Source organism: Plasmodium gonderi, assembly GCF_002157705.1.
Source record: "Plasmodium gonderi DNA, contig: Chr05, whole genome shotgun sequence".
Classification (NCBI taxonomy): Eukaryota; Apicomplexa; class Aconoidasida; order Haemosporida; family Plasmodiidae; genus Plasmodium; species Plasmodium gonderi.
This window is the reverse complement of record NW_021628930.1, coordinates 1,144,008-1,168,907: the sequence shown is the minus strand read 5'-3', so window position 1 is coordinate 1,168,907 and position 24,900 is coordinate 1,144,008. Positions and strand designations below refer to the sequence as shown.

The 24,900-nt window shown below is 30.0% G+C and overlaps 9 protein-coding genes across 9 annotated transcripts; 3 read left to right on the top strand and 6 right to left on the bottom strand.

Moving 5' to 3' along the window:
- Positions 1-1,953: 1,953 nt before the first annotated feature.
- On the bottom strand, positions 1,954-2,700 carry PGO_052590 (asparagine-rich protein; the record flags this gene model as incomplete). Its single annotated transcript, XM_028686637.1, has 1 exon — positions 1,954-2,700. One exon carries the CDS (start codon positions 2,698-2,700, stop codon positions 1,954-1,956), a length of 747 nt encoding a protein of 248 aa, XP_028542438.1.
- Positions 2,701-5,547: 2,847 nt separating this feature from the next.
- Positions 5,548-7,155, top strand: PGO_052580 (hypothetical protein, conserved; the record flags this gene model as incomplete). The annotated part of the gene is made up of 1 exon (XM_028686636.1): positions 5,548-7,155. The coding sequence occupies one exon, from the start codon at positions 5,548-5,550 to the stop codon at positions 7,153-7,155; it is 1,608 nt and encodes a 535-aa protein (XP_028542437.1).
- A 1,450-nt stretch (positions 7,156-8,605) lies between these two features.
- On the bottom strand, positions 8,606-9,369 carry PGO_052570 (hypothetical protein, conserved; the record flags this gene model as incomplete). The annotated part of the gene is made up of 2 exons (XM_028686635.1): positions 8,606-8,955; positions 9,309-9,369. The coding sequence occupies 2 exons, from the start codon at positions 9,367-9,369 to the stop codon at positions 8,606-8,608; spliced, it is 411 nt and encodes a 136-aa protein (XP_028542436.1).
- Positions 9,370-10,187: 818 nt separating this feature from the next.
- PGO_052560 (AP-4 complex subunit sigma) lies at positions 10,188-10,912 on the top strand (the record flags this gene model as incomplete). Its single annotated transcript, XM_028686634.1, has 2 exons — positions 10,188-10,369; positions 10,654-10,912. The coding sequence occupies 2 exons, from the start codon at positions 10,188-10,190 to the stop codon at positions 10,910-10,912; spliced, it is 441 nt and encodes a 146-aa protein (XP_028542435.1).
- A 695-nt stretch (positions 10,913-11,607) lies between these two features.
- Positions 11,608-12,642, bottom strand: PGO_052550 (hypothetical protein, conserved; the record flags this gene model as incomplete). Its single annotated transcript, XM_028686633.1, has 1 exon — positions 11,608-12,642. The coding sequence occupies one exon, from the start codon at positions 12,640-12,642 to the stop codon at positions 11,608-11,610; it is 1,035 nt and encodes a 344-aa protein (XP_028542434.1).
- A 1,290-nt stretch (positions 12,643-13,932) lies between these two features.
- On the bottom strand, positions 13,933-15,274 carry PGO_052540 (hypothetical protein, conserved; the record flags this gene model as incomplete). The annotated part of the gene is made up of 4 exons (XM_028686632.1): positions 13,933-14,181; positions 14,391-14,596; positions 14,755-14,877; positions 15,106-15,274. 4 exons carry the CDS (start codon positions 15,272-15,274, stop codon positions 13,933-13,935), a joined length of 747 nt encoding a protein of 248 aa, XP_028542433.1.
- Positions 15,275-15,895: 621 nt separating this feature from the next.
- On the bottom strand, positions 15,896-18,584 carry PGO_052530 (hypothetical protein, conserved; the record flags this gene model as incomplete). Its single annotated transcript, XM_028686631.1, has 7 exons — positions 15,896-15,969; positions 16,164-16,213; positions 16,556-16,615; positions 16,758-16,842; positions 16,993-17,034; positions 17,209-17,622; positions 17,894-18,584. The coding sequence occupies 7 exons, from the start codon at positions 18,582-18,584 to the stop codon at positions 15,896-15,898; spliced, it is 1,416 nt and encodes a 471-aa protein (XP_028542432.1).
- A 1,973-nt stretch (positions 18,585-20,557) lies between these two features.
- On the bottom strand, positions 20,558-21,736 carry PGO_052520 (eukaryotic initiation factor; the record flags this gene model as incomplete). Its single annotated transcript, XM_028686630.1, has 1 exon — positions 20,558-21,736. One exon carries the CDS (start codon positions 21,734-21,736, stop codon positions 20,558-20,560), a length of 1,179 nt encoding a protein of 392 aa, XP_028542431.1.
- A 2,395-nt stretch (positions 21,737-24,131) lies between these two features.
- On the top strand, positions 24,132-24,551 carry PGO_052510 (hypothetical protein, conserved; the record flags this gene model as incomplete). Its single annotated transcript, XM_028686629.1, has 1 exon — positions 24,132-24,551. One exon carries the CDS (start codon positions 24,132-24,134, stop codon positions 24,549-24,551), a length of 420 nt encoding a protein of 139 aa, XP_028542430.1.
- Positions 24,552-24,900: the final 349 nt, after the last annotated feature.

Genomic DNA, 24,900 nt, shown 5'->3' with positions numbered 1-24,900 from the left:
TATTTTATTTTTTTTTTTTCTTTAAAATTTAGTGATACAATTACACACGTATTGTATACCTATACCTTTGAAAAGGGTAGAATTTTTTTTTTTTTTTTTTTTTTTTTTAGCATATATATATAAATGTGTGAATGTACACACGTTTGCATATGTATACATATTATATAATGGAGGATTTTACAAAAATACATTTGGTTTCTTTCATTTCACTTAGTTCCGTTTTTCATCTACCCACGCATGTACTGTGGTGCATCAAGATATTTTACCAAAAAATGAAAAAGATGCTTAATAACAATTATACGTGCTCTTCCTTATGATATATTATTCACATGTTGGTTTATGTTTTTTTTTTTTTTCAGCCTTGAGACAGCTCGATCAGAAAATAAAACATCAACCCATGGATGTTTCTCACTGCACGTATGTGTATCCATATAAATCCATGTGTGTAACTTGATATAAGTCTATGTCCAAGTTTTACATATCAACACCTTTACACACACACACACACATAAATATTACATATACACCTCAGTTTACACTTGTACAAATGTACCACCATACCGATTTCCCCATCAATCCACATTCACGAAACGTAAACCTTTGTAATTTCAGTGACCCTAAAATGATTCTTAGGGGTTCCCATTATTCTCCTGCATTTAATTCCCTTTAGTTCACTGACAACTATGGAAAAAATCCCGGACAAGTTTCACATAAAAATAACAAACTTTTGCAACAACTCTCTTGGGACAATTTGTGGGAATAATTTGTCATAGCTTGAGTTAAAAAAAATAAGGACTTCTCCACCCCCACCCCCCTCATTGCAGTCCTAGCACATGGAGGACACACACACACACACACACAGATATGTATATATATATAAATATATATATATGCATGCCTAAATGGCCATGATTAGAAATGATAGAGATATGCACCAAGTGCTTAGTGCCATAATTCAATCACCCATTTATTACACACTGTTGTCACATGATAGGTACGTTTAAACATGTTCTATACACTGTTGTGTAAAATTTACACATATATAAATATTCCTTCATCAAAATTTAATTCTTATGTAAACCCCTTTTATGGGACATGTATATGAAGAGAGCACTATAAAAAAAAAAAAAAAAAAAAAAAAAGAAACACTAAAGGTGCTTAAATAAAGGGAACAACTAACGAAGATACAGAGTAATCACAGGATAATCACAGAGTTACTTTTTCCTTATTCCATTTTTTTTTTTTTTTTCCTATACACTGTGATAATTTTTTGTTTGTATCACTATGCTTCACACCACTCCATCTAGCCAAGCCGCATTGACTAAATTTTTCCTCTTTTGAAAAGGACCACACACACAAAATTTTCATCTTTCATATCACACATTCGTTTCGAAATAAATTTGCATTCATTCTTCATGTGATGGTAAAGTTGCATATAAAAGCACAACTTTTTGTTTATAAATGTCACACCATGTACCAGTATATACATACGTCTTACTCAATCAGTTATAATAATGCACGGAGGAGGAGGGTGGTATGGGGGGAAATGGGGTATATATTTTATATCTTGTTCATATATTTTAAAAAAAAAAAAAAAAAAAAAAAAAAAAAATTATGTCTTTTCAATAAAACTTAAAAAAAAAATTAAAAAATTTTTAAAAAAAAAAAAAAAAAAAAAAAAAAAAAAAAAATTATGTCTGTTCATAAAACTTAAAGCAAAAATTAAAAAGTTTCTATAAAAAAAAAAAAAAAAAAAAAAAAGGGTAAAAATTCTAATGGTTTTTAAAAAATCCACTTAACTGCTATTTATTGTATGTACTCATTTATTATTTCATTAATTGTATGAATATGCGAAACAGTTTTTAAAAAAATTTAAAAAACTTAAAGAAAAAGTGCTCAAGAAGCAAAAGCATATTCATCCACCCTTGGGTAAATTATATAAAGAAAATATCTCTACTCTACACCCATGAACTTCAAACCTGTGGTAATAACGTTTGACACAACATGTCCCACGATACCCGAGGGCGTTATGTGAGGGACTAATGGATGAATTATCGAAGGTGGGGGTGGTGGAGGAAGAGCTGTGGAAGTTTCCTCCTTATTGCTGTTTTCGTCGTGCTCATTGTTATTATTGTTATTATTGTTATTATTGTTGTTATTGTTGTTATTGTTATTATTGTTGTTATTGTTATTATGGTTGTTGTCACTGTCGTTATTATTATCATTGTTGCCTCCGTTATGTGTGTGTTCATTATCGCTGTTCCCATGATCGTCGTCACTGTCACTGTGATCGCTACTACTGTCGCCATCATGTCCATCTGAATCATGCCCATTGGGAATATTGTTATTTCCACTATCTGCATTTTCGTGGTTATCCTCATCGTCCTCTTCATCAGAAGGTATTTCTTTCGCTTTTTCATTTAAAAGAATGAAAGACTCATTTTTCACTTCCTTCACTTTGTTCTTGTTATTCTTCCCTACATAATCCTTTTCCTTCAAATATATACCGTTGTTCTTCTTCTTCTGTAATTCGTTTGTATTTAAATTACCCAAAGGGGTAAAAAAGGCAGTTTCATTATCTGGAGGACTTAACAAATGAGAGGAGCCATAAATAATTTTCCTTTTCCTGAAAATATGTTTCCCATTTACATAATAACATACAAGTAGTGCCACCATACTAATAAACTTAATTATACACATTTTTTCTTTTTTTGCTAATACATTAAAAAAAAAATTTGAACTTTTTTTCCTTATTATCTAATTCTCTTGAACATTAGGAATACTCATGTTCTCTTCAGATGTTTCCCTTTTTTTCTATTATTTTTCCTTTTATTTCTCTCTCTCTCTCTCTTTTTTTTTTTTTTTTTTTTGTTTTCTGTTTTGTTCGTATACACATGCACGCCTAAACACAACGCATCTATTTCTTATTTCAAAACAGGATAAACTCAACTATGGTAAACTGAAATGACTTACGTAAGAATAGACAAAAAAAAAAAAAAAAAAAAAAACAACTAATAGCCTTTCACCCATAGCAGGATTTTTTTTTCTAAATTTTTCTAATTTTTTCGTTCGGATAGTAGTACCAATACAGGCAGGAATATGTGGAAAATAAAATTATTCCTGGACATATATGCATACACACACGTCATGAATAATTACACACCCGAACTCCATGTTCTTCACCATTTTGTAGAAAAGGCACCATGGCGCAGAATCATATGGGGAAAGGAACACTTTACCAATTGCAATGCATCAATGTTCTTTTTATGAACAATGTTAAAGAAATCTAACTAATGTTCTGTTAAAAACATTTTCTCCGTTTACTTACACAATATTCAAAATTAAATGAAATAGTTCCTCAATAGGATAACTTTATTAATATATGATAAATTAAGCATATACGTACATATGTCAGACAAATGGCTAAATTTTTTTTTTTTTTTTTTTCATTTCACTTGAACGGTTTCTATTACTTTGTGCTTTACTGATGAGTGCATTTTTTATAGTACAACAGAGTTATTCTAATAACACACCACTGATTTTACTATTTCATTTATTTTCTTCTTTTTTTAAACTCGTTAAAAATTCAATTTGATGTGGAAGGAGGAATATAATAAAAAAAAAAAAAAAAAGTTAGGCAATACAATAAGCAAAAAATAATGACTTGGCACAGAAAAGTAAAAAAAATAGTAAAAAAAAAAAAACTATTATGCTTCACCACGCCTTGGAAGGTATACAACAAACAAACATGTGTAAACCTCCCTTAAGCTAATATAATAACAGAAGTTTTAATATCTAACATGCGCTAAAAAATAAAATAAGGGATTGTTATGTAGATTTTCTCATATGAAGTATTTCTCGCAAATTAACAAATTTACACAACAAAATTAAGTTATCCCAATTTATCTTTCTTTTATGAACCGTTCATACAAAAGTGCCAAAATTTTCAACATTTGTTCTGAACAGACAGGATATTTTTTTTTTTTTTTTTTTTTTTTTTATTAATATAAATTTCCGTTGGTATAAAATATAGTTCGTTATTCTTCAAGGAATATATTTGTAGAGAGGTCTATCAAGTGTTATATTTTTCCTTTTCAATGTTAATTACTTTCCGTTCCAACAAAAATATCAATGGTGTCTTCAAAACGTGGGGATTTATGCCCTTTCGAAATTTTTGTCTATTTTGGTATTTCTTTTATCAAAAACTATTTTTTTTTTTTTTTTTTTTTTTTCTTTTCTTAAAAGTATAACAAGATAGTAAGCACATCATATAATTAGGGAAGCATCAAATCTATAAATGTATCACGTCAAACCTTAAAAATGTCGTTTTAATCGTAGTGCAAGTCTTGTCATTTTTTTCTCGTTTTCTTATGTAATACATTTGTTATTCTTAAATGTCTCTTCTGAAAATATTCAAATGGATGTAATATAATAGTATGGTATCAAAATACCAATTTATATGTATTTTATATTTTTATTTTATTTTTTTTTACATGTATTTTACACATGTATAATTAAAGAAAAGTAAATGTAACTTTTATATTTTTTCCTGTTCTCTTCCACCACGTTTTTTTTTTTTTTTCTTTTTTTTTTTTTTTTATTTACTCTTATACATACAATTGTGAGGGTATATATGTTTTCCATTTCGCGATATAAAAAGCTTTTTTTTCCTGTCTTTTTTACATTACACCTCTCTTTGTATTTAAATTTTTATGGGAAAAAAAAAAAAAAAATAATAAAATAAATAAGTATACATATGTACATGCTATAATATGTTTATTCCCACTTTCACACTTAAAAGGTTCATACAACGGTGCAGAGCAAATTACGATTTAATCTGTGAGTAAAAAAAGAAAGAGGAAAATTCCGCCTATAATAGTACAACACGGCACAAGAAGAAAAATAAAAATAGATAAATAAAGAATTAACTTTGATTTTTTTTATGAATAAAAGGAATGCAAATCAATTAAACTTATAATGATAAGATGTAAAATGTGAAGTCCACACTAATGCTTAAGCGAATGTTTCTGAAAAAATAAAAAGTTTGCGTCGCAAAATGGCTAACCAAATAATTGAATGGACAAAATTAAAAAATAAAAAATAAAATAAAAATAATAAACAAATAAACAAATAAACAAATAAACAAATAAACAAACGAATGAATAAATATAAAATAAAGCAAAATAATAATAGCACGCACCAACACAGTGACAATGTGTATTTCACCGTTGGGTATTTTTTTCCATTTTTTTTTTTTTTTTTTTAAATTGTTATAACTTTTTACTGTAAATTTCGCTTATGAGCAAACCGTATATTTCATTTCTGGTAGACAGACATGCTGCAATTTTTTAATACCACAAATTTACTTTTGAATAGTGTAAAAAATGAAAAAATAGGAAAAGGGGGGAAAATGGGAAAAAAAAAAAAAAAAAAGTAATACTTATTTATGAATTTACACATACATATAACATTTAAAAGAATTATAAAAAAAAAAAAAAAAAAATAATATTAAATAACAAAATAAGACAAAGTAATTTTAGGTTAAAAATGTTTAGCGCGCGGTGGGGGTGCAATTATGTTAGAAGTCTGTTAAAGAGAAAGCACCTCCTTATCTTTTTGGTCACTTTAGCAGGGTTCATTGGTCAAACTAGTCAATTTACACTGATTAACGCAGCTAGCCAACTTAGCATCATTAACCTGACTAGCCAATTTTATGCTCTTAGCCTGAGTAAATACTTTAGACTACACAACTTACTAAACCTGTTTAGTCTGTTCGTCCTGCTAAACCTGATAAGCTTAATCGACAGAGTTACAATTTCACATCCTGATGAAAAGACAAAAAATCGTTTGTATAAATTAAAAAATCATTTTAACCAATTTGGAGAATTACCAAAAATAGATGAAAATGGAAATGAAAATGAAAAGAATAAGGAAACGAAAAAAGAGAAATCTGTCCCAAATGAAGAATTAACAGTAATTCAAAACCCACATGACACGGGTGGTGGTATATTCTTGTGCTCGCAAAATTGGGGAATAAATGTGGTACATAAAATCATCCATATAATCCACCAGTGGAACCCCTTCCAAAAGAACCCAAAACCACATCTAACAGATTCGCAAATAAAGAAATACAGTGTGGAATATACTGGACATAAAAAAAGTAACATACCGATATACAATACCAACATCACAGACAGAGAGATACAAAAACTAGTAGGAGGAAATTATGAAGTAATTAGTTCGCGCTCACTTCTTTCATTGACCAAAAGGAAAAAAAATAAAAAAAAGGAAAAGAAAAAGAAGCAAAAAAAAGGAGGACGTAAGGGGAAAAACAAGAAGAACAACAAAAAGAACAAAAAAGGGAAGCAGAAAAAAAACGGGAAAAATAAGCAGAAAAAAAATGGGAAAAATAAGCAGAAAAAAAACGGGAAAAATAAGCAGAAAAAAAACGGGAAAAATAAAAGACTTAATCATGGGGACTCAGATGAAGACGAGATCGGTGAGGGGTACTCTGGAAGAACAGGATCAAGGAAAAATGGCCGTGGCATTCCCATGAATGATTACACAGATGATAATGAGGAAGACGACCAAGACGACAATAACAACGCATGGAATGAGTATAGCGAAGAAACAGAAGATGGATTAGTGGACGAATATTCACTAAGGAAAAAAAAACAGGAGGGAAGAAAGAAGGGAAAAAAAGGAATGAACAAAAAAGAAGCACAAAAAAGGAAGAAAAAAAGGTCAAAAAATGATGACCAGGATCATTATAAAGATAGTGGAAAAGAGGTTGAAGAGGAATACATTGGAGGAAGTAGAAAACGAAAACGGTTATCAAAACATCATACTAAAGATGATCTGGATGATGAGTATGAACCAAAAAGGAAACACCAGCGGCAAAATCAAGACGAGGATTATGACAACAACACAGAAAGTAAAAAATCTTCGAAAAAAAAAAAAAAAGAAAAAAAAAGAAAAAAAAAAAAAGGGCGTGGTAATACAGTAGAAGATGATATAGAAGGAAAAAAAGAAGAACTAGAAGAACTGAACGATGTTGTTAAGGAGCTGTCCTCGAAAAAAAATCTTCTTGAAAATGCAGAAGATCATATGTTAGAGTTGTTAAAGACGATTCACTCACTAGAAACAAAAAAGTAAACGTCATCCTCCCAAATAAAATATGTGTGTGTGTGTGTGTCAAAAATGGCTAGATGCAAAAAAAAAGGCATGTAATGTGCACAAAAACAGTAAAAGTTAACAAAACCCTCAGCTATGTCTCGCACATGCATATATGCATTCCCCCTAAAATATTTTCACTTTTTTTTATTTCACTTTAAGCGATTCCTCTGTGGCTTTAAAATTTTATTTCCGTAATTTTTGTAGTGTAAAACTCGTGAAAACAACAAAATAAAAATAAACAAATTAAGCAAATTAAACAAACTAAACAAGATAGTGAAATGGGAAAATAGTAAAATAAGGAAACGGTAAAATAATGAAATGGCAAATTAACGAAATGGCAAATTAACGAAATGGCAAAATAATGAAATGGTAAAATAACGAAATGGTAAAATAACGAAATGGTAAAATAACGAAATGGTAAAATAACGAAATGGTAAAATAACGAAATGGTAAAATAACGAAATGGTAAAATAACGAAATGGTAATATAGTAAAATAAATAGAAATAAGGAAAAAATAAAGACGGAGGAAAATAAATGTGTAACCAACAGGTGAATTAATAAAAAAAAAAAAAAAAAGCAAGAAATGAGGAAGTGTTTTTAAAAATAATAACACCTGGAAGGACAAACGTCCAATGTGTTATAAATACCCTTCATGATACTAAAAAAGAAAAAAAAAAAAAAAATTGATTCACTTTTGTTCATTCCTTTTGACTTGCAGAGACTAAACAATTTTCAGCTTCATAATATAACTCAATGGGTTAAAGAAGATGTACCAATTTTATCACTTCTTTATCACTCCACCATACGCACACCTTGTCGCTTTTTGAATTTTTTTTTGTACACACTTCTTAACTTGTTTCTCTGGAGTGAACAAGAGAAGAGAGTTCACTTTTTCTTCCTCAGCCACAGTGATATATATAAAAGGGTCCTAATCTTCACTAAGTACATCTTTCTCTTATTGGATCCGTTTAAATAAGTAATATCAACCGGGAAGTAATTCCTACATGCGTATTTTACCGTATGTGTAGATTCACTTGCTTGTTCTGCTTTGATTAACTAGTAAAAAAAATAAAATAAAAAAAAAGGGACACTGATGTTTTTGCAAGCAAGGTTATTCCTCTCCATTCCATAGTTATATTATCATAAGTTAGTTTAATATAACTTACACTGATCTGTTAGCGTTGTACTGGTGTAGGATTTTTTTTTTTTATTCTCTCTTTTTTTTTAATTTCTCCCTTTTTTTTATAATTTCTCTCCTTTTCTTAATTTCTCTCCTTTTCTTAACTTTTCTCTCATTTTTTTTTTTTTTTTTCCACTTTCTGGTTAACTCTAAAAAATTGTACATACCTTTTGGTTCCTAGCTTTTTTTCACAAACACAAATTCAACCCATGCATAAACGACAAGTTACAGACCCCTGAGTAACCTTCTCATCTTTGATCACCCTCGAATGCATTTTTCGTAACTATTAGTTTCATCGCTGAAAAATATCTTAACCAAAATTCGTTTTCACTAATAATCTTGGGAACAAGATTGTATCTTATTCTCTTTAAATTTTGATTTTCTTTTAACAGAGATTTAGCCCATGTAACTAAATCATTATCGAAATGAAATGGGTCAATTTGTGGCACATCAGTCATATTAAAAAATGTCTCTTCATCTATTGTTATGTCTTTTATTTCTTCAATTGTTTTCTCAATGTTCACAATATTCATATGTATGTTTAAGTCTTGATTTCCCCATTTAATTATTTCATTCCAGGGATACTTCAGTTCGAATTCTTTCAAAGATTAGAAATTGTAAGAAGTCATGTTATAGTGCCATATATATAAAAAAATATGCACATAGTTTAGATATATGAACATAGGTCTCAGAAATTGTGTATACACACATAGGACACTGTATATAACTTTTTATTATTTTATTATTTTTTTTTTTTTTTCCTGATTTCTTATCATTAAACATTCTTTGCAAATGTTCAAGCATTTATTTCTTGGCATAAACCAGTACAAACCATTGGGCATGTTCTATATATGCTACTATTCACACATGAATGTATCCATGTCGTGTATATATATATCTATCTGTGTAATTTTTTTTATTTTTTTTTTTTTTTTTTTCCAAAGTTCTTACCTTTTTCGTACTGAATTTCACATAACTCGTATTTTTTCCTTTTAGCGTACTTGTTTCCCATTATTCAAATAATTCTCGAATGCACAATTGATAACCCCCTCCTCCCTTTGGTGTAATTTATTTTTTTTTTTTTTCTCTTTCTTTCCCCCAACCTTTTTTTTTAAACTTAAAAATATTCGCATACGTACATGCTGAGTATGTACATACTCAAGCACAAGTTTAATCATTTAAAAAATGGGAGTGGCAGAAAAATTGGACCAAAAATTTGACCAAAAATTGGACGCAAAATCGGACGAAACATGGGGTGAAATGCGGGATGAAAAACGCAACGCACGAAATTCTTCGTGGGGAATCACTAAAACTTATGCAATCATTTTTTTGTACTCCCAGAGAAAAAAAAAAAGAAAAAATAATCAGGTATCAAATAAAGAGAAACATATTTTAGGAAAAACAAAAAAAAAAAAAAAAAAAAAAAAAAAAAAAAAAGTAGGGAACTGATAAAAAAAGAGAAATCCTTTATACTGTTTCTCCCTTTTAATATATGAACATTCCACCATTTTATTGATTTAAATAGAAATCATTTTAATTTCCCTACTATCACTTTAAAACCTGGAGGGTGAAGGGGCTAGGTTTTTTTTTTTTTTTTTTTTTTTTTTTCCTCTTTTTTTTTAAACGACACAACATACACTTATATGTAAGAGCAGCTATATCTGGAACTAAATTTGAGCAGGAATGTGTTGAATAGGAATCTCTTTTACGAATGTAAGATAGTAACTTTAACAGGTGAAACCGATCAAAAAATTCAAGAGGCAACCCTGATAAGGAATTCTGGAGAAATATCTCATAGGGAACGCATCGTAAAACTGTTCAGAAAAAAATATGATCGAATTTCTGTTAATGGTCAACAAACAAGGACAAACGAGGTTAAGTCAATATTATAACGGCCTCAGTATTGAAGAGAGAACAGTTCTCGAAGGGGAACTCATACGAAAATGCTTATCAAGAGTTGATTATCAGTGTTCCTTCCTACAGTATAGGGAATATAAAATTATTTACAGAAGGTTAGATTTTTTACTTGTACACTCCCCATCGTTGGGTACATTATTAGCATGAAATGTTCTTTACATGAAAAAAAAAAAAATATCACAATTGTAAACTACTAACAAGTGTTAACTACTAAACGTGGTTAAAAGTTTTTGTTAAGCTGTGTTCTCAAAAATAATAAATTATTCTTGTACATACATATATATGGTTGTCATGTCCACACATTTGCTTCCAGTTTTACTGGCCTCTACTACGTTCACACATTTCTTGTAAAACATGCTTTCCCTTTCATTTTCACAAGATATGCTAGTCTCTACCTAATCGTAGGAGTCACTAAGCAGGATGTAAACGAATTCGCCATACTCGAAATGATTCATAACATTATTGAAATCCTAGATAAGTATTATGAAAATGTGTGCGAACTAGATATCATGTTTAACATCGACAAAACCCATTTTATAATTGATGAAATTCTATGCAATGGTGAAATATGTGACATGAACAAATCCAATGTACTCCGGCCAATTCTTTTAATGGACAAGTTTTCCTCAAAAATGTGAAATTCAATTCGGAGTCTAATAATCATATAAAAATCAATTAAATGTCTGAATCATTTGGAAAAAAGAATTCGTGTCAACACGAACATAAAACAGAATATATGAAAAAGCAGGTAAAAAGCCTAGCAACATGGGAATAAGGGGGGGGGGGAATTATGCACAGGTCAGGTGATTTTTTTTTTTTTTTTTTTTTTTCCCCCCTTTTGGCTGTAAACATACACATACCACACCTTTTCAGAATGAAAAATGTGTGTGCATACCAAAAAATTTATATAGAATATATAACTATTTTTAAAGAAGGAAAAATAAGTGTATATGAAAGAAGCAAAAAAAATAGACAAACAAACCTCAAACAGTGCCATGTAACATTTGCTATATAGTCATACTTTAGAATGAGCATGATTTGTACGTTTTATTTAGTGGCACATAAAAATTGGGAAGCGAAGAAGGTAAAAAACAAATATTTTTATTATGCATATTCACCTGACCATACAGGGAAATATAAAACGTTCATATCATTTGTCAACACACTACTGGTGATTTTTTCTCTCTTTTTTTTTTTTTTTTTTTTTTTTTTTTTAAATCATTTTAACGGAATGTATGGATATAAAAATGAAACCATTTCCAAATAGAAAAAAAAAAAAAAAATTAACAATGCCATTATAATCTCTTTACAACACCTCTATTTTTCTACCACATTACAACATGTAATTTTCGACAAAGTTGCAAAGAACTCCATTTTGACAATACAAACATGAGTGCATGTGAACTTTTAGCAACGCTGCCTTGTTTCGTGCTATTGATGCTTCACCGTATTTGTATATAGGGAAAAAGTATTTATGAATTTTATTTAGCTTATTTTTAAATTTGCAGATATATATGTTATTCTTCAATTGAATTTCGTTAATATATGCACTCTTCAATTTATTATTTTTTTTATTGATTGCCCTACATTTCTCATTTCTCACTTTACAACTTTTTTCACGTTCTGCACTTTTGGCACGCTTTTCCCCCATTTCAACAACTTTTTTTTTATAGTTATTTATTCTCATTTTTTCTGATTTCTTTTTGTTCATAGGTGCCTGTTCAGAATGATCTGTTCCTTCTATTCCTCCATTTGTTAACTCTTTTGAATAGTTCATTTTGTTGTTTGGGAACTTCACAGTGGAATTCTTCTGGGGGGAGGTTCCTAATGGCTTTTGCCGTGGGCTATGGCTACTACCTTTTGGATAATCTGCCTCCCTTTCTTTTACGTTTCTCTTCACGTCTTTTGTATTCTCTTTTATGTTTCTTTTCACGTCCTTTGTATTCCCTTTTGTGTTTCTTTTCACGTCCTTTGTATTCCCTTTTGTGTTTCCTTTCACATCTTTTGCATTCCCTTTTACGTTACCCTTCACGTCCTTTGTATTTCCGATTGCGTTACCCTTCACATTTTTTTTCACCTCTGTGCTTGTCTCCAATTCACTTTCTGTATCCACATCAGCTGTTGCCTTATTACTTGAGCCTTTCCCCATATTCGTACGCAAGTTGGACTTCAATTTATCCTTCACTGTTGCATTCCTTGAACCACTGGAAGAGCGTTTATTGTCCTTTTTTATGTCAATTTTATTCTTAGATTTATTCTGACTTTCATTTGAACAGATTTTTTTAATTGTGTCGTTTATATTATTACTCCTATTAATTTCGTTTTTCCTTTCATCATTGTTAAAGGTACACTTTTTTTTTAATGACATGGCTGCAATATTCTTTTTTGTTTTCGATTTGTTTCATTCTAGATATATGGTTGTTTCTCCAACTAATTTGTTAAAATTAACTGTGTATGCCTAGGGAGAGAACTTCTTTGTTATATACTTTTGCACATTCAATTTTTTTTTTTTTTTTTTTTATTTTATTTTGCTCAGTCAACAATGCATTTTTTGTATGCTTTTATTAATAAATCTCTTTTTTTTTTCGTTTTTTTTTTTTATTCTTTTCATTTTTGTTTCCACATCTTTGGCTCTCTTTTCTTATTATGGCGCGTAAGTGGACTGCTTAGAATTCTTTACCTTTCCTTAACACTTTTTCCTCCCCTTCGTTTGCATCATAATCAAATATATACTAATTCTACCCCTTCTGTAGATTTCTCCCTTGTAATTTAGCTACCCGTATTTTGTTAATTCATCTAGTGTTTATTATTTTATTTTATTTTTCTGCTAGGTTGTTGCTATCTAGGTTTTTTTCATTCGTATTCATTTATCTTTAATTCACTCATTTCATTTCAGGGAAGAGAAAATTTATACGTGTCATTCATTTGTTTTTTCATTTTGATCGGTGTGCATATATATATACATGTAATTTTTTTTTTTTTTTTTTTCCCAATGTGGAAAGAACATTTCCTGAGGATTTTTGGCTGTTTGCCTGAACAAGTCAGGAGATAATTTACTCTTTTTTTTTTTTTTTTTTCTTAACAATCATCATGTCAACATTATTGATACCTAGGGTTTATGCTTGTTTTAAAAACATTTTCAACGGTTTGTCAATTTACTTATGAAAGAAACCTGAGAAGATATGCAACTCTGTATAAATGAAATATGTATACACTCACACGTATACATGCACATGTTTATAATTTGTCCATATGAATGCCTATTTAATTATAATTGTATGTCTGAGTTGACTTACGCAATATGGTAAGCTAGCCATATGAGAGGGCATACGAAAAAAAAAAAAAATATAATAATAATAATAAATAAAGCAGGCATAGCACATATCAAATAGCAAGTAGAAAGTTGCAAATATCAAATAGCAAGTAGAAAGTTGCAAATATCAAATAGCAAGTAGAAAGTTGCAAATACCAAATAACATGTGAAAAGTACAAATACCAAATAACATGTGAAAAGTGCAAATACCAAATAACATGTGAAAAGTACAAATACCAAATAACATGTGAAAAGTGCAAATACCAAATAACATGTGAAAAGTGCAAGGGCACAAATTTAAACACCTGCGCGCGACAAACGCTAGCAAATCAAGAGGGTGAACTGCTAACCCATTCGCTTCTCAAAAATGTATATGCAATTTCTAAGGGCGTCATTGCTGCAGTTTTTCCTGAAGAATGAACTAGTCTTCTCATCATAGGTATAGTTATAAACGCTGAGAAAAATTTCAAAAATTTCTTCTTCCCTTTTTTCATTAATGGTACCTATATTAAAAGTGTTCGGGATATCCCAAGATAAAATAATTCCCTTGCTGTTTAGTCTATCTAAGTTTTTGAGGAAAGTTTCTTCTTTTTTCTGCAAAAATCGAAATAAGTAGGTTGTCTAAGCAGTATACATTTTGCAGGGTTATTTTGTGGAGAAAACTTTCGCCAAGGATGCAAAATATCCATGTACCTAATGTCTTCACAGAACCCACAAATTCATTATGTAACATAACTACAAACATACATGCAAACAAAAAATAGTCATCCCTGTGCATGTGCTTATTTTCATATCTTGTTTACCTTTGGAATATACTCTCCCACATTCAAACACAGTACGTAATCAAAATGGAAAATACGTCGGCCAATATCTGTACTTTTTCTTATGACTCTGTTCACGTCCAAACATGAATTCTCCTTTGCAACTGCTTTCTTTGTAGAATCGTTTTTTTTGTTTAGTATATCTGATACAAAGTATTCATTTGTGGCATCAAGTGGGTAGATATTCTCTAAAGCACAGAAAAAAAAAAAAAAAAAAAAAGCAGTTCACTATGTGTATATATAACCCCACACATTGCTTTGTAAGAACATACATGAACATATGTGATCGCCACAGAAAAGCATGTTTGAAATCCCTCTCCTACACCATTTATGTCAAAGCATATACCATTTTTCAAAAAATTAACAAGCTTAAAATTTCCATCAACACCTAATGCTTTTATTTTGTGAAAATTTAATTCGTTCACATAATGTCCATGTCCACATCCTACATCTATCACGGTCTTAACTTCTGCAACAATGGAAAAAAAAAAAAAAAAAAAAAAAGAGGGAACCAGGGCAAAACTACATGTGTGCACTCCTATCTGTTAAGTTATAAATCCTTATAAAGGCACAAATATATGTACATGTGAACACACTTAGAAAGTTTTGAAAAAAAAAGCAACAAAAATGGGGAAAAGTCGGCAAAAATGGCAGAAAGGACAACATTTTCTCTCCAAAAAGCACTTGCATAATTTACTTTTTTCCTTAAAATATTTTATAAGTAAATTTGACAGCATGTAATCAAAGGTATAGTTCAGGTTTGTTAGCCAATATCCATTTTCGTGAATTCCCCATTTTACTGTAAACCCTAAAAATCTTAGCGTATCGCTAAGTAGCTTATGTTCATATTTTTTCACATAATACATGATCAAGTAGTAGAATAAAAAAAAAAAAAAAAAAAAAAATATACAAGTTAAAACTTTTCTTTCGTAGGAGTCTTCACGTTTGAAAAAAGAAAAATGTTTTAACAAAAGTGGGGGAAATACTATCAAGGCATGATGAAGATGTGAAAAAGCAAATATATAGACACAATTCTTGAACAAGTCGTACGCCAAAAAAAAAAAAAAAAAAAAAAAAAAAAATGTTACATAACTGTGGTTATCAACAAATAGAAGGTATACTTAAAAAAAAAAAAATCAATCCTTAAAAATAATGACATATAATAAAAGAAAAAAAAAAGATAGAGAAAAAAACAAAATATAGAGGTATAATATATATGATTAATTCCTTGTAGAAACAGAGGTAGGAAAAAAATCGTATTTTTTGACTCTTATTGAAGATGAAGCATCAGAAGGATAAAAATTATCATCTCATCAAATTGGACAATCACATGAAAAAAATACCTAATATTTGAAAACTAAAAAATTGCTCAAAAATGGTGTGATATAGTGAAAAAGTTCAAATACCAATGTTAATTAATTCATTAATGTTCTGAACGATAATATATGAAACAATTTGAAAAAAAAGGAAAAAAAAAAAAAAAAAAATCACTCCATATCTAAGTATGGATTCCTGGATTCCAGCTCTTCATACTTCTTTTCAGAAATTATGTGTACCAAATCTAAGGAAAAAAAAAAAAAAAAAAAAAAAAAAAAAAAAAAAAAGCATAGTGGGGAGATTCATATTCTTTCCCACAATGTGGGCGTATATTCACTTGCACATTTTTTGCTTTACACCACTCCGTTTTTCATTTATCTCCTATTTTTTTTGTTTTTGTTTTTTCTCCTTTTGTATGCATAACGCTTTTACTATTACAGATCAAAATTAAAAGATTCGAGAAATGCACGAACAGGTGGGTGAAATGTCTGTGAATTAGGGAGAAAAGGTGGGAGGCAGTGAAAAAAATAAAATCAAATCAAGGCTAATTGAAGCAAAACAAGCATTTTGTTGTGTATCCATTGAGATGCATATGCAATGGCTAAGTTTTTTTTTTTTTTTTTTTTTCCCCTATGTGATGCTTCTACGTATGCGTGATATTTTTCTGATTACAGCAAAATGGTCAGGTTGTGGCAGTTCTTAGATTCTTCAAAAGAGTACAGAATCAGACGCATGTAACCATGGGTTATGTGCAAGTGTATACATATCCTCATCCATGTGAGTGCACTCTCTTTCCCACTCTCTCTCCCTTTCTCTCTGTTTTTTTTTACACTGAAGCTCTAGTCATCAGTAAGTAGTACATGGGGATAGACATGATCCAGAGGTTGTACCTGCAGAGCACAATAGCATATATACAAAAATGAAAATATCACTTTGTCTATTCTTATACAATAAATGTTGCTTGTTCTCTGAATAAATAATTTAAACACATTTATAAGTAGGAACTATCTCACACTTTTCCTTTTAACTAACAAAAACGCTTCAAATAAAACAGAAAACTTCTCATTACTGTAAGTCTTTTCCTTCATCAGTTTCTTGCAGTTGTTGTAAATCAACACTGAATTACAGGGAATGTGAATAGAACAAAAGATCATGTGCACACATGTACGTGTGGAGGTATCACCAAGATGTGTATATACATGTGTGTATATATATATATATGTCCTTTTCACATACGAATGCATCTATTGAAATGTGAAAAAAATACCCGCAATGAAGAATCGATATGCCACAAAGGGTAAAGCTACAACTATGAAAAAGGGAGAAGAAAAGGTAGAAAAAAAAAAAAAAAAAAAAAAAAGATTATATAACAACAGTAGTTAGCAATCAATTCGCAATAAAAATGCAATGTACATCATTCCCCCTTAATATGTCCTCTTGAAGGGATGAATTTTCTCAAATTTTTCTCAAGTTTTTCTCGTACCTGATGATAAAGATGCATACAGATTCAAGTCCTGTTGATTCTGCACCTCGAATAAAACATACGTAAATTTAAACATACTATAAACAAGAGAATTCCTAAAAGTATCTTCCCTTCTTTTATTCTTATCATGTGTACAACACATTACATAAAATATTATACTCACAATAAAACAATCATAGATGGATTCAAAAATTTGGCTCAGCACCTTAAGTATAGTGAACCCAGACCCATTGAAAGCATAAACAAACAAATGTATAAGATATAATAAATTCGAAAAAAAGAAAAACAGGACAGCTACATGCAAAGATTCCTTCAGTGCATTATTCGCTTGTCTTAATGTTTCTTCTTTTTTCTTGTACACTAGTGAAAGCACACCTAGTATCATAACCAATAGTATATGTATCTCAATTAACCCTGCAGTGGTGAAATGCAAACGAAAAAAAAAAAAAAAAAAAAAAAAAAAAAAAACAGATAACATATGTAATATGATAAAAGTCCTAATGACGATGATTTTACAAGTACACAAAAAAAAAAAAAAAAAAAAAAAAAAAACATTTCACGTTATATCGAATAATTTTCCATATTCATAAAAAAACACACGAAAAATAAGGAAAAAAAAGACGGAAAAAAAAGAAGAAAAAAAAATTGATATGCTTGATTTCAACGTTGAAACGCATTTCCTCACCTTGGTCTTCACAAGAAAAATGATTTCTCAAAAAGTTGTCATTGTTTCTGAATTCAATTTTGTACGCATTTTTTATTTCCTGGCCACAATTTAGTAGAGCGAAATTTAATTTTGTGTCTCTCAAATTGTCATCTATATCTTTTTCGTATATAAAATAGGAGTTGTCTAAATACCCTGCTGAAGTAGCATTAAAAGTATGCACAAATAAAGACTTTTTTTCCAAATCTTCACACGTATTTCCATCTTTTTTATGTACATTATTATACATTTCTTCCTCTGTTTGATTTGATATTAAGAATTTAGTTTTGGGTATAAATAAACTTGTCAGAATTACAACTCCCTTTTCTTTTGAACGCCTACTATTACTGTAGCAGAAATGTGAAAATATGCTAAAATCCCTGTCGTCTTTCATACCATATATGACCTTTCCAGATGCATAAAAGTATTTCGACCTTGTGATACTCTTAAAACAATTCGTCACGAAAGTCTTTATCTCTCTTGCGTATTGAATTGCCACCATCCACATGGTGCCACTTCTAATGTTTTTATTTTTATGAACATAATTTTCTTCATATACCTTTGTTAGTATCTCGTCAAGTGACCTATCCTCCCCAGGGTGCAAACTTCCATCCCAACTTGCAACGTACAGAAGAAAAAAAAGGATTGTGAGAAAACGTTTTCTTGATTCCATTATTTTGTTCAAATTGTGGAATGAGACGGTGCGCAGCGAGTGGACGTCGTGAGTGTGTGGTTATAAGCAAATTTATAATTTCAGGACACATGAACCAATACATAAGAGATTGTATACATGTAAAAATCCACACACAAACAAAGTAAATAATGTGCATGTTTTTCATGTGTTTATATCTATTCTAGCCATGCTATAAAAAATGGCTCTTCCGGAAAAACAGTCAAAAGGTGAATTTTCACTCAAAAGGTAAAATTTTACCTGTGATGTAGTTATTTTCATTCATCGATAATTTCCAAAAAAGAAAAAAAAAAAAATCACTTGGGTGCAACGTCAAGGTGGTTTTTAACGCACTTGCCTTCCCCAGCACACTTCTTATAATAACACTTTTCTGCTTTCATACATAAGCATAAATATGGTAAATAAAAATGCAAATTCAAGTGGAAGTAAACATGAAAGAAGAAATGGAATGAACCCGGATTAGAAAATTCAAACGATAATATTCTAGCATAAGCTGAAAGGATTTTTTTTTTTTTTTTTTTTTTTTACACCCCTCTGAAATCACTTATAACTTTCTTTCAATAAAAACCTTAATTGGACTTTTGAATATTTTCCTCCTCCATCATAAAAAGTATTGCTCATTTGTTCTACATCTTTTAATGTGTAAAATGGGGATAATAAAATATATAACAATACACACAATGAAGTGGCAAAATGGCTACATAACTAAATGGTGAAAAAAAAAAAAGGAGAACTCGTTTTTTTTTTTTTCTTTTTTCCTTATATTTATATCCCTTTCAAATTAAAAAAAAAAAAAAAAAAAGTCTTAATTTACCTTAACGACTTATGTAAACTACCTGAACAGGCAAGAATTTATTAACAAATCGCGCAACAAAAAAAAAAAAAAAAAAAAAAAAATTTTAAGTTATTCAACATATCCAACTTGTCCAACTTATCCAACATATACAACTTGTCCAACTTGTCCAACTTATCCAACATATACAACTTGTCCAACTTGTCCAACTTATCCAACATATCCAACTTGCCCAACTTATCCAATTTACACAACTTATCCAAGTTCTTTACAATTTATACAGCTTCGGCGTGAAAAAAAAAAAAAAAAAAAGAAGCCCAATGGGCATAGTAGGCGACATATATTACACTAGGTGTAGAAAAAGCAAAATAAGAATATATGAGAAACATATAACGTTGCAACGAATAATCAAAACTTATTTTAAAAAAAAATGCAAGAAAATTAAAACTGAATTGGGGAGATTCACTTAAGGGAATGATCTTAGGTGCCCACAAGCAAAAGGAGAAAAGACAGGGGAGAACTGCCCATGGAACACCACAGCGAGAAAAAAAAAAAAAAATAATAAATATATAAATAGCTTATAAGGGGGTAAAAAAATTATGAACATGCAGGTAAAATAACTGCACAAACACCACATAATGGATAAAAAGGGGAGAAAAACATATAAATAATCGCGTAGTATTACAAAGATTTATCTTATTTTTTTTATTTGTTCTATTTTAATTCAACATCAATGGAACAAACATGTGGGAGACGCCCCGCTAACATAGACAAGCATATCTGAGCACGGGGGGGGGGATAATCGTAGTTTCCCTTTCTTTGCACAATTGACAATCCTTCACCCTCTCGTTCCACTTATTTATTTAAGTACTTACTTATGTACTTATGTATTTATTTTATTTATTTATTTAAAAAAAAAATTTTTTTTCCTTCGACCCTTTTTATGAACAAAACTGAGAGATGCATTGCTTAGGGACTCTCGAAATTGGCAAGAACTCTCTATCTTTTCAATTCCTTCAATATCTTCAATTCCTTCAATTATTTCAATTTCTTCAATTTCTTCAATTTCTTCAATTTCTTCAATTTCTTCAATTTCTTCAATTTCTTCAATTTCTTCAATTCCTTCGATTCCTACTCTTGCTGCTCTCCCCCAAACATACCCTCACAGCAACTCCGTTATGTTCATGGGCATCTCGTCAATCTGCGTGGAGTAGTACTGTTCAATGTCCCTTAAAATTTTTATATCATCATTTTTGACAAAGTTGATGGCCACTCCCTTTCTGCCAAATCGACCACTTCTACCAATTCTATGAATGTAGCTCTCTCTAGAATTGGGCAAATCATAATTAACAACAAGGGAAACTTCCTGCACATCCAGACCTCTACCCCATATATCCGTAGATATAAGAACTCGAAATTTGCACTGTCTAAATTTCAACATTATATCATCTCTTTCACTTTGACTCATTCCTGCATGAATTTTACAAACGGTAAAATTGGATTCTTGCATTTTTTTTGCCAACCAATCTACTTTTAATTTTGTGTTGCAAAAAACAACTGCTTGTGTAATGGTTAAACTTTCATATAAGTCAGCAAGTGTTTCATATTTCCATTGCTCTTTTTCAATAGAAACAAAGAATTGTTTAATTCCTTCTAAAGTTAATTCATCTCTTTTCACTAATATCTTCACAGGCTTGTGCATAAATTTGTTCGTTATTTCTAGTACCTCTTGTGGTAGTGTAGCTGAGGATAGAACAATTTGAGTATTGGGTGATAAAAAGCGATAAATGTCATAAACCTGTTCCTTAAACCCTTTGTTTAACATTTCATCTGCTTCATCAATAACTAATTGTTTTATATATTTACATTTTAAATGTCTCAAATTTAACATATGATAAATTCTCCCTGGAGTTCCACTAATAACATGTACTCCATTATTTAATGCCTTAATATCATCACTCATTTTTTTCCCTCCAATACAACAATATATAGTTACATGTATATAATCTGCTAATGCTAAACATACCTTTTGTGTCTGTTCAGCTAGTTCTCTTGTGGGAGATAATATGATTACTTGTGTCTCACTTAAGTTCCTATTAACACAATTTAATGCACCAACAGCAAAAACACATGTTTTCCCTGTACCACTTTGACTCTGTAAAATCACATCTCTTCCATTTAAAATTGGTTTTATTCCTCTCTGCTGAATAGCTGATGGCTTTTCAAATCCGTATGCATAAATTCCTCTTAACAATCCTTCATCAATTCCTATGTTTTCAAAACTGTTGCATATTTCGTACTGTTCTGAAGTCTTATAATATTCCTCCTTTTCCTTTTCCATTTTTTTTTTTTTTTTTTTTTTTTCTTTCTTTCAGTTGTTCAAATAGAAATGGGACAACGTGGAAGATACTCTCGTCCAAATGGGCTCCCCCCCCACCCCCAAAATAAAAATAAAAATAAAAATAAAAATAAAAAAATATATATATATATATATATATATATATATATATATATATATATATATGAATGCATATATGGACCTACCTATATGGTGGGGGGAGATCAAACACAACTGTTTGTCGGCTATATATATATATATACTTTCTTCGTTTTGGAATAATCATTTTTTTCATTCTTGTAAGGGGAAAAAAAAAAAATTATCCCTTTCGATTGGCATTTCCCCTGGGTTCCATTCTCTCTTTCGTTCGTTCGTTCTTCTTTCTATCTATCATCCATATATATTTCTATATATCTATATATCTGCTTATGTATCTATTTTTTTTTTTTTTTAAATTTTCTACAATCTGAACTTACACAAATTGGGAGCCAGACTCGAAAGAGAAATAAGTATATTCTTGGGTGAGTAAAGTGGGAAAGAAAAAAAAAAAAAAAAAAAAAAAAAAAACAAACAAAAAATAAAAAAAAAGAGCAAAAAAAAAAAAAAAAAGCAAGCAAACCTTTAATTAGTTATATATATAATTATGCATATGTTATTTTCTCACTTTTTTTTTTTTTTTTTTTTTTTTTTTATTATGTTTGTTTCTTATTTATGCGTGAGTAGGCCTCCGTGCGAATGTTTTGTCCTAACATAGAATAGAAGCATGGGTGATGGAAAATGGAAAAATCAAAAGGCTGATCGAGCGGCGCTTAAATATATATACATTGTTATGTAGTTTAATTATTTGAAAGTGCATATATGCAAATACATATATGCAAGTACACATATGCAAGTACACGTATTCAAGTACACGTATTCAAGTACACGTATTCAAGTACATATATATTCACATACTTTTTCTTGCTAAGTTAACCGTTTGTCCTTGGCTCTATAGTGGTATAATGTGCCCTTATTTTTTTTTTATTCTATCTCACAAACTCTAATTTTAATTCATTCAGTTTTCAGCACGAAGATAAAATATGGTTCTTTCTTTCTCTGCTTAGCCACTTATATGTGATCTTATTTTAATGCTCCTCTTAAAGGGATGGGAAGGTGCAGGTGGAATGTGGTTCACTGTTTTCACAAAATAGGTACATACACTGAGATAAAATTTGTTGATCTGTGATGATCTCAACAAATGGTAGAAATGAAATAAAATACTGGAAAAATGTAGAAAAAAATGACAATAAATCCGTAACAACACACTAACCAAACCCATCGCCACGAAAATTTACCAAAGTTGGGTCAAGGCAAGGCGCAAAAATGTGAACAACTCTATATAAGGGGACCCCTAATATTTTTTCAAACACAAGAAGAAAATAAAAAAAAAAAAAAAAATAAAAATAAAACCTAAAAGTATCCAAAAAAATTCCTAGTGCAAGGGGAAAAAAAAAAAAAAAAAAAAAAAAACCTAAAAGAATCCAAAAAAATTCCTAAAAAAAAAAAAAAAAAAAAAAAAAAAAAAAAAAAAACCAAAAAAAATCCAAAAAAAATCCTAGTGCAAGGGGAAAAAAAAAAAAAAAAAAAAATAAAACCTAAAAGTATCCAAAAAAATTCCTAGTGCAAGGGGAAAAAAAAAAAAAAAAAAAAAAAAAAACCGCTAAACGCACCAAGTTTTATTATTTCCCTAAGGAAAGTGTTTCGGGGGAACGGCACATATCCCATTTATGTACAAAAATTCATGTATATCCATTTGAATGTGATTGCATAAAAGTGGAAAACAAATTTCTTTTTGCTGTCACACCGGTTGATTTTTACTCTGTTTGGATCACTCGATTGGCCTCACATTTTTTCGTCACTCGATTTGCCTCACCTTTTCGCCCCTTCTGAGTGGAACCCCTCAAGCGCACTCCTACTTGAATACATGAAATGAAATCCCACGTGTTAGCTCCATAAGAAAAGATAACGAAAAGTGTGTCTCCCAATTTTCCATTTCTCCAATCACGACCCCATGTGAAGAAGTATATTCGCAAAATTTTTTTTTTTTTTTTTTTTTTTACGAAAAAGAAGGAAATAAATACGTCCTCGGCATTACCCAAACACAATCTGAATTACATTGAACATCTACTGAATCGCTCATGCATGAATAAGAACCAACAGACCCACTACACACACACCCTTCAACATTTACAGAAAGTGGAATGAAATCTCATGAATAGAGACTCTATAGTTTTTTTCTCCCAGCGATTTTTCTTCCCTATTAGTTGTGTTTCTACCAATATATATATTATCATCATTAACCCGTTCGCACACAGGGAAAAAAAGTGCCAAAACAAGTGATATTATACATTCTCCACTCATGGCATTGACGACTGATTATTCAAATCTTAGCGATGTTATTTATCAAGTGCCACAGTCTTCCTCTATATACCAGAAAGAGAAATATTATACACAAAAACAAAATGACCATTTTTATAATATTCAAAAATTTATGTGTTTAGGTAGTACCATAAGTGATGATACAAAGTATGATGTTGAAAAAATACTGAACGAAGGAAATAAAAAATGTAAAGAAATATTAACAGACACATTTAAAGTTTTAGGTTATAAATACAGCACAACAAACAATAATGATAACATCAAGTTTATCAACCTCTTTCACGACAATTACTCTAACTTATTCTATTGCATGCACTTACATAATGATGATAAAAAGTGCAATTCTTTATTCAAACATTTTTATGAAACTATTAATAATAACAATCTTCACGACAAGTAAATATTTTGTTCCTCTTTCGATCAGCCAAATGAATGGAAAATCCTAATCCATTTGGATATGTACAGAGAGGTGCAAAAAAAAAAAAAAAAAAAAAAAAAAAAAAAACATACACTGTCCTAATTTTTTATTTTATCTCTTCCCTTGCCCCGTGTTTATACCAACAACATCTAAATGTATACCCCACACACACACACACACCCCTCTATACAACCACGTGTTCATCCGGAATTGCATAAATTTTGTGTAAAAGTAATATATATAAACAACTCGTGAATCATATAGTGTAACAAATTGTGAACAAGTTCTTTTCACGTGAATCATACAGTGTAACAAATTTTGAACAACTTTT